Source organism: Volvox carteri (assembly GCF_000143455.1).
Source record: "Volvox carteri f. nagariensis unplaced genomic scaffold VOLCAscaffold_1, whole genome shotgun sequence".
In the NCBI taxonomy this organism is placed as follows: domain Eukaryota; kingdom Viridiplantae; phylum Chlorophyta; class Chlorophyceae; order Chlamydomonadales; family Volvocaceae; genus Volvox; species Volvox carteri.
The window spans coordinates 4,083,589-4,096,693 of record NW_003307545.1 but is presented as its reverse complement, the minus strand read 5'-3'; the positions used below and the strand labels follow the sequence as shown (position 1 = coordinate 4,096,693).

The following is a 13,105-nucleotide window of genomic DNA, read 5'->3' as shown; positions in this document are numbered from 1 at the left end:
AACTTCGCTGAAGCCAATAGCATCGTTGATGAAGACGATGTAGAGGTCATAGCCAATGTGGACACAATGCTGCAGCCAGCCGACGACAATGATGCCAGCCCGGTTGCCAACAGGGAGCAAGCCAAACGTCAGCATTCGTTATATGGAGACAATTATGATGGGCCAGGAAACACGGGCATCATTTGTGATGGCAGCAGCGACCCCTAAGACACCTAACCCCGCACTCTGCATCACAAAGACGCCCCCACCTTAGATGCAGCGGATCGTGAAGGGGCAGAGCGACGGCGTGTGGTTGGAGAAGAAGGACAAGCATCCCCTCAAGTGGCATTTGTACTTCGGAGCCATGTTTCCATGGGTGCAGTGCTTTAAGGCGGATGTGAGTAAGGAGAAGGTGCACGACATGGTGTGCTGCAGCCCATGCTCCATGCACAAGGGGATGAACTAAAGGGGAATCCCCCAAGGGGAATGTCATTGAGTGCCGGAGGGAGACCCTTGTGTCACATGATACCTCCACCGGGCACATGAAGGCCGTCAATGCAGCTCAGCTTCGGGAGGGGGAGCTGGCACTGCAGAAGCTGAAGATGCCGAACCTGGAGCAGCTCTTCATGCCTGGTAACTCCGAGGCAGAGCAGGCCCGCCTGCAGCAGTTCCGCTTCCTCTACTGGCAGCTGGTGGGGGGCTGCCCCATGGTCTGTGTTTGCTTGGGCTCTGCAAGCCCTTCGAAACAGCAGTCGCCCATGCAATCGGGCTTCTTGTCAAAGTGTCTATGTGCACGCCGCTTCCTGGTGTGTAAGAGACACCTTTCTGGGGAGATTGTGGTGTGTGCATGTTGCGGCATTTCCCAAACCTGGCGTTTGTACGAATTAAGCTGTAACTGATGGGGGGGGGGTCTGGGGCCTTACAGATTAGGAATACTTTTATTCCCGCGATTGAAGACCTATTCCTCCTTTCAACTGGAAAGGGCAAAAATGAAAAAAAACTGTCATAGCCCTATTTTTGTAGTAGCTACGAGTTTGTGATATGGGATGACTTAAGGGGGGACCACCCTAGATCATTAACTGGCGCCGTAGCAATCCTTTGTGGGGTGGTGTGTTTGGGTCATGCCTTCCTAGTCGCTCATCCATTCATAACAAACGCTGCTGGTCACCCATGTAAGCCGGCCGTCGTGCATCATGGCTGGTATGCTTGCACTTTTCCTTCATGTGATGTCTGCTGCCGCTAGCTCTCAGCTGTTCCCCATCCAGCCGCCATTGCTGCTGTATGTAACGTATGTGTGTATCTGCCAACAGTCGCCCAGGCCCAGCCTCTAAGCTGAACTTTACTGGTACTGCTTACGAGAACGGGAGCGGTGGAAGCGGGGCCTCATCTGCGACCCCTCGTAACCACCTTCCCAAGTCAGGTGAGTCCGCCAGTCAGTGAGTTGCGACCTGGCTGCTGTCTGGCTGCGTTGCATGCTGCGGCGTCCTTGCCTGACAGGATATTTTGGTTAGGTCGTCAAATGATGAGGTACTTCAGTTCTCGGCGGTGATTACCATACAATGTAACTACTGATAGATGCTGGCTGCTGCCTGTCCATCCATCCGCCATCTATGGCCACATGGTTAATATTCCTAACCACTGCTGCACGCAACCGCTCACCCTGGCATGTCCTTCCCTGGTACGACTATTTCGCTTACCCCCCTACTACTGCAATACCAGAAGTTGCAGCGAAACCAGAGGAAGTGCAGCCTGGCGAGCAGCAGGTGGTTGGCACCGAGCCGACCGTGGTGACGCCTCTGGAACAGGCTGCCGTGGTCATCACCCCAGACACGCGGCCACAACCCAACCTGGAGCTGCATGTGCGGTTAATGGACCCCGCTGCTGAGGCTGAGGCTGGCGACAGCAGCAACAGTCCCACAGCAGGTGCTGTCACAGGTGTCGTACCCCTGCACTCGAAGGAGGAGGAGGTCAGCGGCAGTGGCAGCGGCAGTGCTGGTGGTGGTCCTCCCTGTAGTGGTAGCAATGTGGTGGAGCTGTCTCCGGTGGTATGCGGCAAGGGCACCTTTGGTCGAGTGGTGGAAGGTACTTACCGGGGGCAACGAGTGGCAGTGAAGCTTCTGGCCAGCGACGGACCCTGGGGATGCCCCGTCGAGGCCTTGGCCTCCAGCTTTGCGCAGGAAGTGCAGGTAGGGTGCATGGGGGTGGGTTGGGGGTAGGTGCGGCTGGGTTTGACTCCCCCCACACCACGCATAACATGCAGGCATGTGCTCATCAGCCAATGCTGTAACCGCGTGCCACTCCTCACAAGTCCACGCTTGTAGGTAGCCAGGTGTGTCGTGCAGTGACGAAGTAGTGCATGCTACTGGTGCGCTACAGTTCCTGACAGCGACTCGGTACATCACCCTCGATCCGTAAACTTAGGTGCTGAGCCGCTGTTACCACTCAAACATTGTGCGACTGCTGGCGGCCTGCGTGGAGCCGCCACGGTTGTGTTTGGTTCTGGAGCTTATGGAGACTTCACTGGAGCGCCTTATGTACGGAGACCTGACAGCCCGGCCGATGCCACTGCCGAAGGCAAGCTTGCATGGTATCAGATGGGCGGGATAGCGCCAAGTTGGAATGAGACGCTAATAGTCACACCCTAATAGTCAGCTATCCATAAACGAAACTATATTTATTCATAAACATACAAAGCATAATGCTTTTACAATATTTCATGTTGTAAGAGTGGTTGTTTGCTGCAAACATTTAAGCCTTCAGCTGCCCAGCCACATGCAGGTGTGCATCATGCATGTATGATGTGTGGAACATAGGGTATATCATCACCCGTGGCAGCTACCCTGCAAAACCCTGCCTTCCCCGGTATTTCGGGGCACCCTCATCCCGTTTCCCTAGTCAGCTTCTCGGTGGACTGCTCAGCATCCAACCCGCTCACCCACCACCAGCATCCAACGGAATCTGCCGGATCAACGACGTCCCAACTCCGTTCCTGGTCGGCTCGCAGGTTAACTTTATCCCAACTAGGGGCACTTTACCTTCCACCATCGGAAGGATTTTCGACCCTGACAGGTCCCAATCCCGGGATCTCCCAGGGGCAATGGTCCGTGCCTTACTACTAGTGCCTAACCTATGTTTGTATGTATGCAACTAGGCCGAATACTTTAGGATGACCCGCTTGCATTTGGATGTTTGTTGCGTATGCATGACCCAATGGACGTGCAATGTAAAACTCAACGTCAAGCCGCTGAAGAAGGGGTGAGAGGCTTACAGGGGAGAGCAGGAAATGGCGATGGGGTTTATGAGCTACCTCGCTGATGGGGATTTCTGTCCCCCCACACGTCGACAAAACACCGTGTACGACATCCCAATCAGGCACCTGCTGCCGGACTAAGTGTTTCCTAAAAAGGTGACCGACCGACCAATCAACAAGCTGCCTGCTGCCCTGCATGGCTGCTGTGCCATTCTGCTGTCACAACTACATCAGGTGCTTCATATCGCCATATCCATTGCCAACGCACTGGCCTACCTGCACCCCACCATCAGTCACCGGGATCTCAAGGTACGGTGTCGTACAATTGTCTCGCGCATCTAGGTGTAAATGGGTTGTGAAATTAGGAACTATTCAGATCAGAACTGCTCAACCCGCTCGGCACCTTCACCTTTGCTGGACCCCTCCTTCCTATCGCTACCTGATACCCCCTCCTCTTGCCCTTGCCCTCGTCCGACTGGCGCCTCTGATGTGGTGCTGGGGTATGGGAGGCGTGGAGTGCATCCGCACTTGGAGCTTCATGTGGCTCATTTCTGACCTCCCTTTTGCCCTATCGTCCCTGTACCTTCTGCCTGCCCTTCTCTCACCTATCAGCCTGCCAACGTGCTGCTCAACGACCCCCACAGTGACCTGCCCACAGTTAAGCTTACGGTACGTGACTTGTTGCGAGTTGTCGCTGTCGTACTGAACTCTTTAAATAGTGGCATAGGGTTTCGTCTTTAGCCTGTATGCGGTACATGGTGCCAAGGGCGCCTTCACCCCCCCTTAGTTGCAATTACCGCACCCTGCATGCGTGCCTTGTTAGTCAGCCAACAAGCCAGCTGATTAAGGGTCCCACATATTTGTTCACAGAAATGGGCTCTTCCCTTCCCATGCAATTTTCAGTGGGTTGAGGTGGAAATGTGTCGACATCGACTGCTCGTGGGGGCTGTAAAAAGGGTTCAGCTCCCTTGGCATCTCCCTGGGTACTCTTTGCCTGGTGTTACATGGGCGCCTAGGGATTCACCCGCTTCCCAGCTGCCCCTACGACACACCAGTTACATGCCGTATGAAGCTGCCGTACCGCAACTCTATCGATTCCTGCAGGACTTTGGGCTGTCTCGGCTTCGTGTGACGGTGGCTCCAACGGAGCATCCGGATGTGGGCACGGTGAGTGGGCGGGTGGCGGCAAAGTGAATGAGGCGACAAGTACCGCAGGATTAGGGAACGTTAGACGGCCAGGACGGGGGCAGTGGATTCACACAATCCAAATACGACAAATTGGGGCCCTATGGTGGGACTAACTGTACTCGGCTCCACAGTAGCTCAGGAAGCCTCATTGTGAGCCTCTATCTACTCGCCTGTAAACCCTCATTTACCGGTGTGTACGGCACTTCTGATGGTCTGAAATCTGACTGCCCAATCTGCCCACCTTACGTGACAACAACTGCCATACAACTGCGGCACTCTACCTCACCCCAGCCCGCCTACATGGCACCGGTGAGTTCATTCACTGTGTTGGGGCTCCGTGGCTGCTGGGTCCGGGGGTGCGGGAGGTGGGGGAGGTTGTGATCGTCTTGCTTGTCCATCAGGTATTCCGTTCATGTATTGTTTTTTAACCAATTTGGTAGTTGGTAATGTAACAGCGGAGTAAGGTGAGGGTCCCAGCGATGTTGGGTTGGGTTGGCAGTCACTATTGGTGATCAGTATTTCGTTCTCGCAGGTACACATATGCGGCCCCTATTGATCCGTGTTGTGTTGCCAGTCTCCCGAAACTGCCTGCCGGCATCTGGTTGGATGCTCAACCAACCCGCCATCAGGCACTGAGCCTCTGAGGTGCCATGAAGTGCACGCCTCAGGCTGTGCATCTAACCGTGGCACAGGGCCACTAACCAGCCGGGGGCAGACTCAAACCCTACAGGAAACATTATGCCCTGGTCTGAATTCAAACGGATATTGCAATCGCAAATCCGCTTCCTTGGCTTTTCAGGCAATGTTGATATATGTCGACCTTATAAGGAGTCCTAAATCCCCTATCTTCCTGTACCTGGTTAATACTTCTCCCAACCCCTGGTGCCGCCCAACACCCGCCCTTGCTGCGTGCATATGCCCGCACGCAGGAGTGCTTCGACTTGCAAAACAGACAGGTCACACATAAAGCGGTGAGGGAGGGACCCAGTGACGGCGTGAGGGAGAGAGGGGCAGGGTGGATGAGGGGACCTACTTTCATACCGCAGTGCGGGAAGGGGTATCTCGTATCCCAGATGCAGGTCGTATCCCAGATGCAGGGAGCTATTAGGCCGACGATTTAAGTGCCCTGACCCGATAAAACCGTTCACCTGGGCTACTTGGCTGGCAGACGGCCTGCAGTACAGACCGTTTTTGTGCTTATCCTGTGCCCGGGTCCAGCAAGCACGCAGGCTAGGCCGCATCGTGCCACAACCTAGCTGGCCCCGCCATCACTGACAATAAGGCAAGCAAGCAATGGCTGGCGTCTCCGCATGGTCAGTGTATCCCACGTCTCTCATCATGGCGCCGTAGCCATCATGTTTGTGTGTGTTGTCGTGAAGGTAATGACGCCTCCACCATCGCCACGCACCCTGCTGCGCCCTCACCAGGACATATTCGCGCTGGGTGTGCTGCTGTGGGAGATGCTGGCCTGCAGGAGGCCCTGGCCTGGACTGAACCCGCTGGAAATCGGCCTGATGGTGGGTGCATGCGTGCATGCATGTGGGGATCTCTGCTAACCGTGCTGTAGTGATGACATTGGGCGAGCTCCACTGCCTACGAAGGTCATGGCTGAATTGTAGCCGCAGCTGCATGTATCTGCTATTTGGCTACTGTGGGCTGCTAGCTGCTCCACTGGCGACCACTTCACGGCGAGTGCCTGCAGGACGCTCGGCCCATGCCTGCCGGTCAGACTGCCCACCGTGACCGAGCCACTCATCATATGATACGAAACCTTTAAGAATGAGTGGACCCTATGTCCCGAGAGCACAATGGTTTCTTACCACAGTGAATTGCGTTTGTGGCCCTTCCTCTAATAACAATGGCCGTTTTGTTGTCCGGTAACCTGTAAGCCGGCACAGCTTGGCATCATGCATACATTGAACAGCATGGGTCACCAGGAAGCCCCCGGAGGATATGTGCGTGACTTGTGCACCTTGGCAGGTATTTAAAGATTCAGCCTTTGCGTAACACTGCTGGCATGAAAGGCACTGCGATTGCACAACCATTCGCCAGGGTTGTGTACAATGTGCATAATGATGTTGACGCACAAAGGTGTTGTTGCCGATGCACTGACAACATACATGTGTCCGCATGCACAGGTAGCGTTCAACGGTATGCGCCTTCCCCTGAACGACCTCGTGGTCTCCAAGCGCTGCCCTCACAAGCTGGGTCGTCTGGTGCTAGCCTGCTGGGAGATGGATCCGGACCGACGGCCGGCGGCTGCGGAGACAGTGAAGGAGCTGGCGCTGATCCTGGTCAGTAGTGAAAAGGGGGCGGATGAGCGAGACAAGTTCGATATACATAGCTGGGAAGCTGCAGGCAAAGGAGGGGCCGGTATTGCGTATGTATAAGTAAGAGATATTGCGTATGGTCGTACACTCCTTTAATCGCCGGCTTTCATGCTTTCGTGCACGGCGCTTGGGACGGCCCCAAAGGTCCTAGAGGTCTTGGGTCTTGGTTCTGCGCATCCTGCATTCAACTTGCTGCTGTCTCAACACCCACCTAACCACCAGCCATAGTACCAGTAGCTTGTCAATCATGCATGCCGCCGCTGTATTGTGCACTGCTGCACCCTGCTTGCCTTTCCATTCCACATAAGTTCCCTAACACACATGCGCCGTGCATGTCGTTCCCTGCATGCATTCAAATACGTCTCTATGCCTCAGCAACTTCAGCAGCAACACCAGGCGCAGCTGCAGCCACCATCCCTGGCCAACCCGCCTGCCCTGCAGCAAGGTCAGCAGCTTCAATTCAAACAGCAGCTGGTGCAGTCCGTACTGGATAGGACAGGACAGGAAGGCGGCGGTGGCCCTTGTTTGCAGCTACCGACTGCTCCTCGGGCTGAGTTCACTGCTGCAGCCGCTGCTGATGCTCGGGATGGTGATGTTGCCCTTGTCCCGCTGGAGAACGGATCGCGGCAGTCCATTATCCGGGTATGGCTCCCGGATATCAGCGAGGAAGACCTTCGGGGCGATCCCTCATCTTCCAATTCATTATCGCAAACAGGAGGAGCAGCTCGAGCAGCAGCAACAACAGTGGCCTAGCTATCTCGCTGTGGTGGACCAAGGGCGGCTGCAGGAGGGGGGGATATATACTTTATTTCCCAGGTAGACACGCGTGCACTGTCTTCACAGTAAGTTATCTGCGGCATCACAACACTGAACAGTTAGTTACTTGTTGGGTCGCTAATCAGCAGCGCGTGTTTGTGCTCTTTCTCACGGCATGCCTCCCACATCAGTCATTTCCCTTGTTCGATGAATAAATGGGGCATGTTTGACATTGGTGGTGAATGACGCGGGTATGTGTAATCAAGTATGTGCAACTAGTCGGAAGCATCATGCGTGAATGGCTGCATCAGGATAAACCTGCATATTAAGCAATGCACGTGAGCGGCAAAATGCTTTCCTCAAGGCAAGAGGCTGGACGGGGCCTTCGTATCTTCCTCTTGAGCCGTCCTGTATGTGCACACACTAAGAATATATGATAAGTGCTCAAGGGCTGTTGCAAGCAGGCATAGACGGCTGGACAGCTGCTAGCGGCCGGCCGGACTATAGGGGTGTATCGCCATCCTTGTGCATGTTGTTAGGCGAGCTGCTGTGCGCGTGGCACCCGCTGGAGCGACTCCAGAAAGATAGCTGATGCATGGCCAGCTTCCTGTAGCAGTTACAGAATGAAAACAACTTGGGCACCCTTGTTTGCCGGGGGTGCAGAGTTACCAAATGACAATGGGCCCGGGTTCCACCCTGCCCTGAGCTCCCCGCTGTGTGCCGTCTACTTGCACCGGTACTGCCCTTCGAGCATGAGAGGCATCGGCATGGGGGGTAATGCTTGCATGCGGGTATCATGTAAAAGGAGGATTCCAATTCGCAAATGGCAAGGCAAATGGCGGGAGGGGGTAGCACGTGCGCCTGCTGGCTGCATGCCGTTGCATGCGGCACCCTTGTGCTGATGCCCAGCCGTCGCATGCCGCCACTTTTTCCAACACATGAAGTAGTCCGGTACGAGGTTAAAAACACGTATAATTGTTAGGTGTCCTGGCTTGCTTCAACATCTGCTTGCTGCCACCAAAGCCGGCGGAAAGCTAGACATTTGTGGGGTGTAAGGTAGCTAGATTTTTACTTGCATAAATGCGGCAGGGCTATCTGGCGGGATATAGGATATTTGCAAGCACCTCTATGCGGCGGTATGTGTCTCGGCATAATGCACATGTTCGAATGGTACTGCTGCATATGCAGATGGATCCTTAATCAATTCCATTTCTCTTGTTGATGCATTGTTTCAGTAGTTTGGGGCGGTTAGCTCGAAGATCGGTAAGGTCATGTATTTAAACTCGAAGTCCGACGCTTTGCTTGGTAATGCACGATGCACAGCACGGCTTCCACAGGGCCGCTCGTCCGTTAATTCGGTGTTTACATCGAGCTTGCGTCCGTCCACGTGGGCTGTGTCCTTGTGGAGATCACAAGACGCCTTGCATTATCGGGTTGAAGGTTCGAATGGTTATGAAGGTGCAATCCTATTTAGGCCCATCTAGCTGCGGCGGTAATGGAGGGGGGATAATGCGTGGGTAAGTGCGTGATATACGTGAATAAATAGCAGTGCCCTTTAGATTTCGTGGAGCCCTGTTGCGTTTCCAAACAGTAATTTTGGTATTTATGTCACGAGTTACATTTCTTTCCTTTATTTGGCGGTCCACACAACATTAGCAGGGCCTCTTATTCGTCGTACGCAGTCTCATGCTGCCGTTAAAGGGGCCGCGCAATTTCTGTACGTGCGCATATGAGCCTTCTGGCTCTGCTCTAACTAGCTGTTACTTAGACGCGGCAGGAGGGAAGCAACAAGAGCTTCTAAGTTAGGGTCTGAACGGTCGCCTGTCGGCTTGTCAGTTCGGTGACACCGATCGCCGGAGCATCTTACAAGTAGCTGTTCACGCCTATACGTCGGCATTCTGCCTAAACCATCAGGAGCTGTTCGCTCTTATTATTTTTACATTCTGCGGTGTAAGGCCCAATCCCAAACGCTCCCATTTTATATTTGTGCGTGTAGTTGCTTGGAGCAACGAAACGCCGGGGCGGGTGGACGAGCAGGGTATGTGGTTCGGTGCTGGAAACTTACAGCTAGGCAGGACCACCTACACGCAAAGCAATAATGTGTCATCATCATCATCATCATCCTGCCCATCAGCAGCGACCCACATACGTGCCTTAGTGGAGATTATATGGTATGAATGTCACATGTCCATCTATTCTTGCACATATGTATTGAGGCAGAACAGGAAGCAGGGGCTTAGCCAGGATATCGTGATGTGCATGTGAGGCCGCAACTCGCCTATCTAGGCAATAATAAGAGTAGATGTCCACGTCCTATCCACTGTGCACGCCTTCAACAACGCATTCTCCTTCATGCACAGATCGCCTGGCATGCTGGATAGGGATGGTTGCTGTAGCAGCCGGTACACAGTACGGTGCTATAAATACGCGCAGAGCGCGACCACCAGCAACTCGAGAGACCTTTTCAGCGGTCGGCTACTACATTTGGTATCGAGACCTCGTGTATAATCACGAACCTGAAGTCGACGGTTCAATCCCCACCGACCACGTTCGAGTGGTATATCGGGTGTGGCGACTCAGTGAGCGAATATCGCACCAAAAACTATATAAGTAGCCGAACCGACTGGACTGTCTCTGTGCCTGAAAAACCTGAAGGCTAGGCGCATGAAGGGGGACATGACGTGACGTGGGCTTGGACACCCCACTGCCCGAGGGTCGGCGAAGGTAGGCACAGGCTGGTGGTATACGAGGCTCTAAGGGCCCGAGACGGTTCCCTTCAAAGGGGGGGGAATGTAGCAGCCGGTACACAGTACGGTGCTATAAATACGCGCAGAGCGCGACCACCAGCAACTCGAGAGACCTTTTCAGCGGTCAGCTGCTACAGTTGCACGCGGGTTTGGTTGCTCGTAGGAATGCTGAGTTAGCGATGCTCTGCACTCGATGTTTCAAGTGTAATACCATGCAACACCCTGCACTTCAAGTGCACGCGCCCGATGGCAGAGAATTTTGGAGTATGATATGTATCCTTTCCAATGCATGTAATGCATGCCAAGACATTTAGCCGGTTACTTGCTTTGGATGTTGCGTAAAGCACAAAGCTACCTCAACAGCTTTATGTCCTATATATAGCCTTCACGGCTTGCTGAACAATTGCGTTCGAGGTTCCCGAAAGGACAGAGCGAGGCAGAAACGGCGCTGCCAAGGGCCTTATTTATTATTGCCTAGGGCCTTACACTACTGCATGCCGCTGCTCTCAGAGTGGCAGCAGGGCCGCGTGTGCACCGAAGCCCGATCTAGCCCACACTGCGCGGTCAAAGAGCATGCAGCGCTATCCAGTGCGGCCGCACTGGCACAGCCGAAAGAACTGACACACAGCACTAAGCGAACCGCGTCCGCTTGACATCCGCCCCGAGGGCAAATTTGCTTCAGGTTTAAACCTGAAGCATCAGCGACGCACAAACCACAAGCAGTACCTTACTGCTAGGGATAGCCAACTGGGACGGCGGCCGTTAATCGTTGTGCAAATTTACTTGGAGAAGGCGTTTCACAAGGCGCCGCGGGAGGTAATGTGGCTTCGTTTGCAGGAGAGAGGGGTTGAAGGGTCCATGCTGCAGTCGCTGATGCGGGCATACGACAAGGTTATATACAATGGTCATCAAGACGAATGGCAAGACTGAGGGCGAATTTGAGTGAAAACAGGGTGTGAAACAAGGCTGTCCGCTGTCAACTGAGTTGTTTGGACTTTTCATTGGAACTCTTGCGGACGTCATCGATATGCATGACGGTGTTAACACCAGGGCACGGCCGGAGGATGCACTGAAGGTTGGCAATGAGCGAGCGTCCATCCTCCTCTATGCTGATGATGTTAGTCTCCTGGCAACGACACCGGGGCGCATGGTGGAGCTGCTCAACATCGTGGACATGTTCTGTGACGATTTTGGGATGCGGCCAAATGTGCCGAAATGTGAACGCCTCGTTACCTTGTGCGTCGCATTTACCCTGTGCAGGAGTGGGCCCACATCCTCCACGGGGGAGCTGGGGACACGGGAATAGTTGCCAAGCGAAAGCAGCCTCGTCTCGCTGTCAAGCCCACTGGGCAAGCCAAACCCCCTACATGCCCGATCTGCACGGACTGCCCTTTGCCCTCCTGGTCCGATTTAGGCCTGGGCAGTGTGATCATTATGTGGGTGTCGTGCAGGGCGAGCAAATCGTGTTTGACGTAAAAATGGGCTAGGTCGTTGAACCTCAGGAGACCCGCGAACATGACCGATATAGCGGCTACCATCATCAGGTCTGGCAGTGATGCATCCGGCCCAGCGAAGTGAGCGGTCAGCGTGCAGACATGCTCTGGTTGCACGCTTCGGTTACCGTAGTCCCACTTATAATTCATGCCTGATGATTTCGGGACACCCTCAAAAATAGCCCTGGAATAAATTTGCGATTTTTGAAATTCGGGGTCGCGCCAGCAATAGTTTGCAAGTACGGCACAAAAGTTTGGGGTCGCCGCAGGCTCGGCGTTTCTGCCGTGCTGCATTCCATGCAACAACTTGTTTCTTGAGGAACACCTACGTACTTGAACACCAAAACATATCAAAGCTAAAGCCGTATCATGGCTGATTCCACGTCTTCTTGCACGCCAGCTGGTTGTACCTTGCAAAAAACGCTCTAATGCCTCAGGACATAATCTAGGGCCTTGAAAGCCGGACCGTTTGCTAGGGGATGCGCCATGCGACAGCTTGTGAAGCCCGAAGTCGAAGAGTGTCGACTGCCTTGAGCGAGCAGCTGCGGCTTTCAATTTACAAGTGATAAATGGAATACAAATATTTCTCCGCGTTTAACTGGGCATTTAGACCTCCTACGGGTGAGGTTGTTGCGGAAGAAACCTCTCGGAGCATCTCGTGAATTCGGGGACGCCATTCTTATGCGAGCTTGCGTAAGTAAGCTGGGTTAGTTGGGCGTAAGGCCCAATGCGTAACTGTTAGACTAACTGTTTCGCAACGGCCCGTGTCCTCAGGGCCGTCATTTATTGCGCGCATTAAGCTGGTTAGCTTATCTTGTTTTTGTTGTTCAGCGCGCGCTGATCAACAAAACAGGTCCCGCGCCTTCGGCGCGCTTTCTGTTACTACACCGCTGTGCCTTCGGCTCGTCAGCGAGACCCATCGGGTAGAGTGCAGTGGAGAATATATAGCACTAGCACCATAGAGTTAGCCCACCTTATTGAAGCACCTTTAGTAGTGCTAGTGGCGGCGCATGTCCCGGTATCGCTAGGCATGACTCCGCTGGTGGAGGCAACTCACAGCTATCCTACATAGCTAACTGGAATGTCACAGACTGGCATTTCCTCGAGGGCTTCTGCGACGCAGTTTATGCCCCCTGCTTTCTCCGGAGCGGATCAACAACTCCCGCCCACCCCGGACCCAACAAGCTTGCCCCTGCAGCTACAACACTAAATGTCCTCTTGACGACGTATTTCATCAAGCTCATCCCCGAGGTTTGGGCGCGACGCTGAAGGTTTGCTCTTTAGCGGATCAGGAAATCTACGTCCGCCCACACCGGTGGTGGCTATGTGTGCGCTTCGTCCCATCCCTTCCGCGGGCGACGG

General features: G+C 54.0%; 1 protein-coding gene across 1 annotated transcript; it reads left to right on the top strand.

Annotated features, from left to right (window-relative positions):
• Positions 1-253: 253 nt before the first annotated feature.
• VOLCADRAFT_102830 (uncharacterized protein) lies at positions 254-7,500 on the top strand (the record flags this gene model as incomplete). Its single annotated transcript, XM_002946181.1, has 13 exons — positions 254-376; positions 528-760; positions 1,290-1,399; positions 1,699-2,165; positions 2,288-2,308; positions 3,464-3,538; positions 3,842-3,898; positions 4,334-4,396; positions 4,709-4,726; positions 5,347-5,388; positions 5,845-5,934; positions 6,556-6,711; positions 7,189-7,500. 13 exons carry the CDS (start codon positions 254-256, stop codon positions 7,498-7,500), a joined length of 1,767 nt encoding a protein of 588 aa, XP_002946227.1.
• Between the last annotated feature and the right edge of the window lie 5,605 nt (positions 7,501-13,105).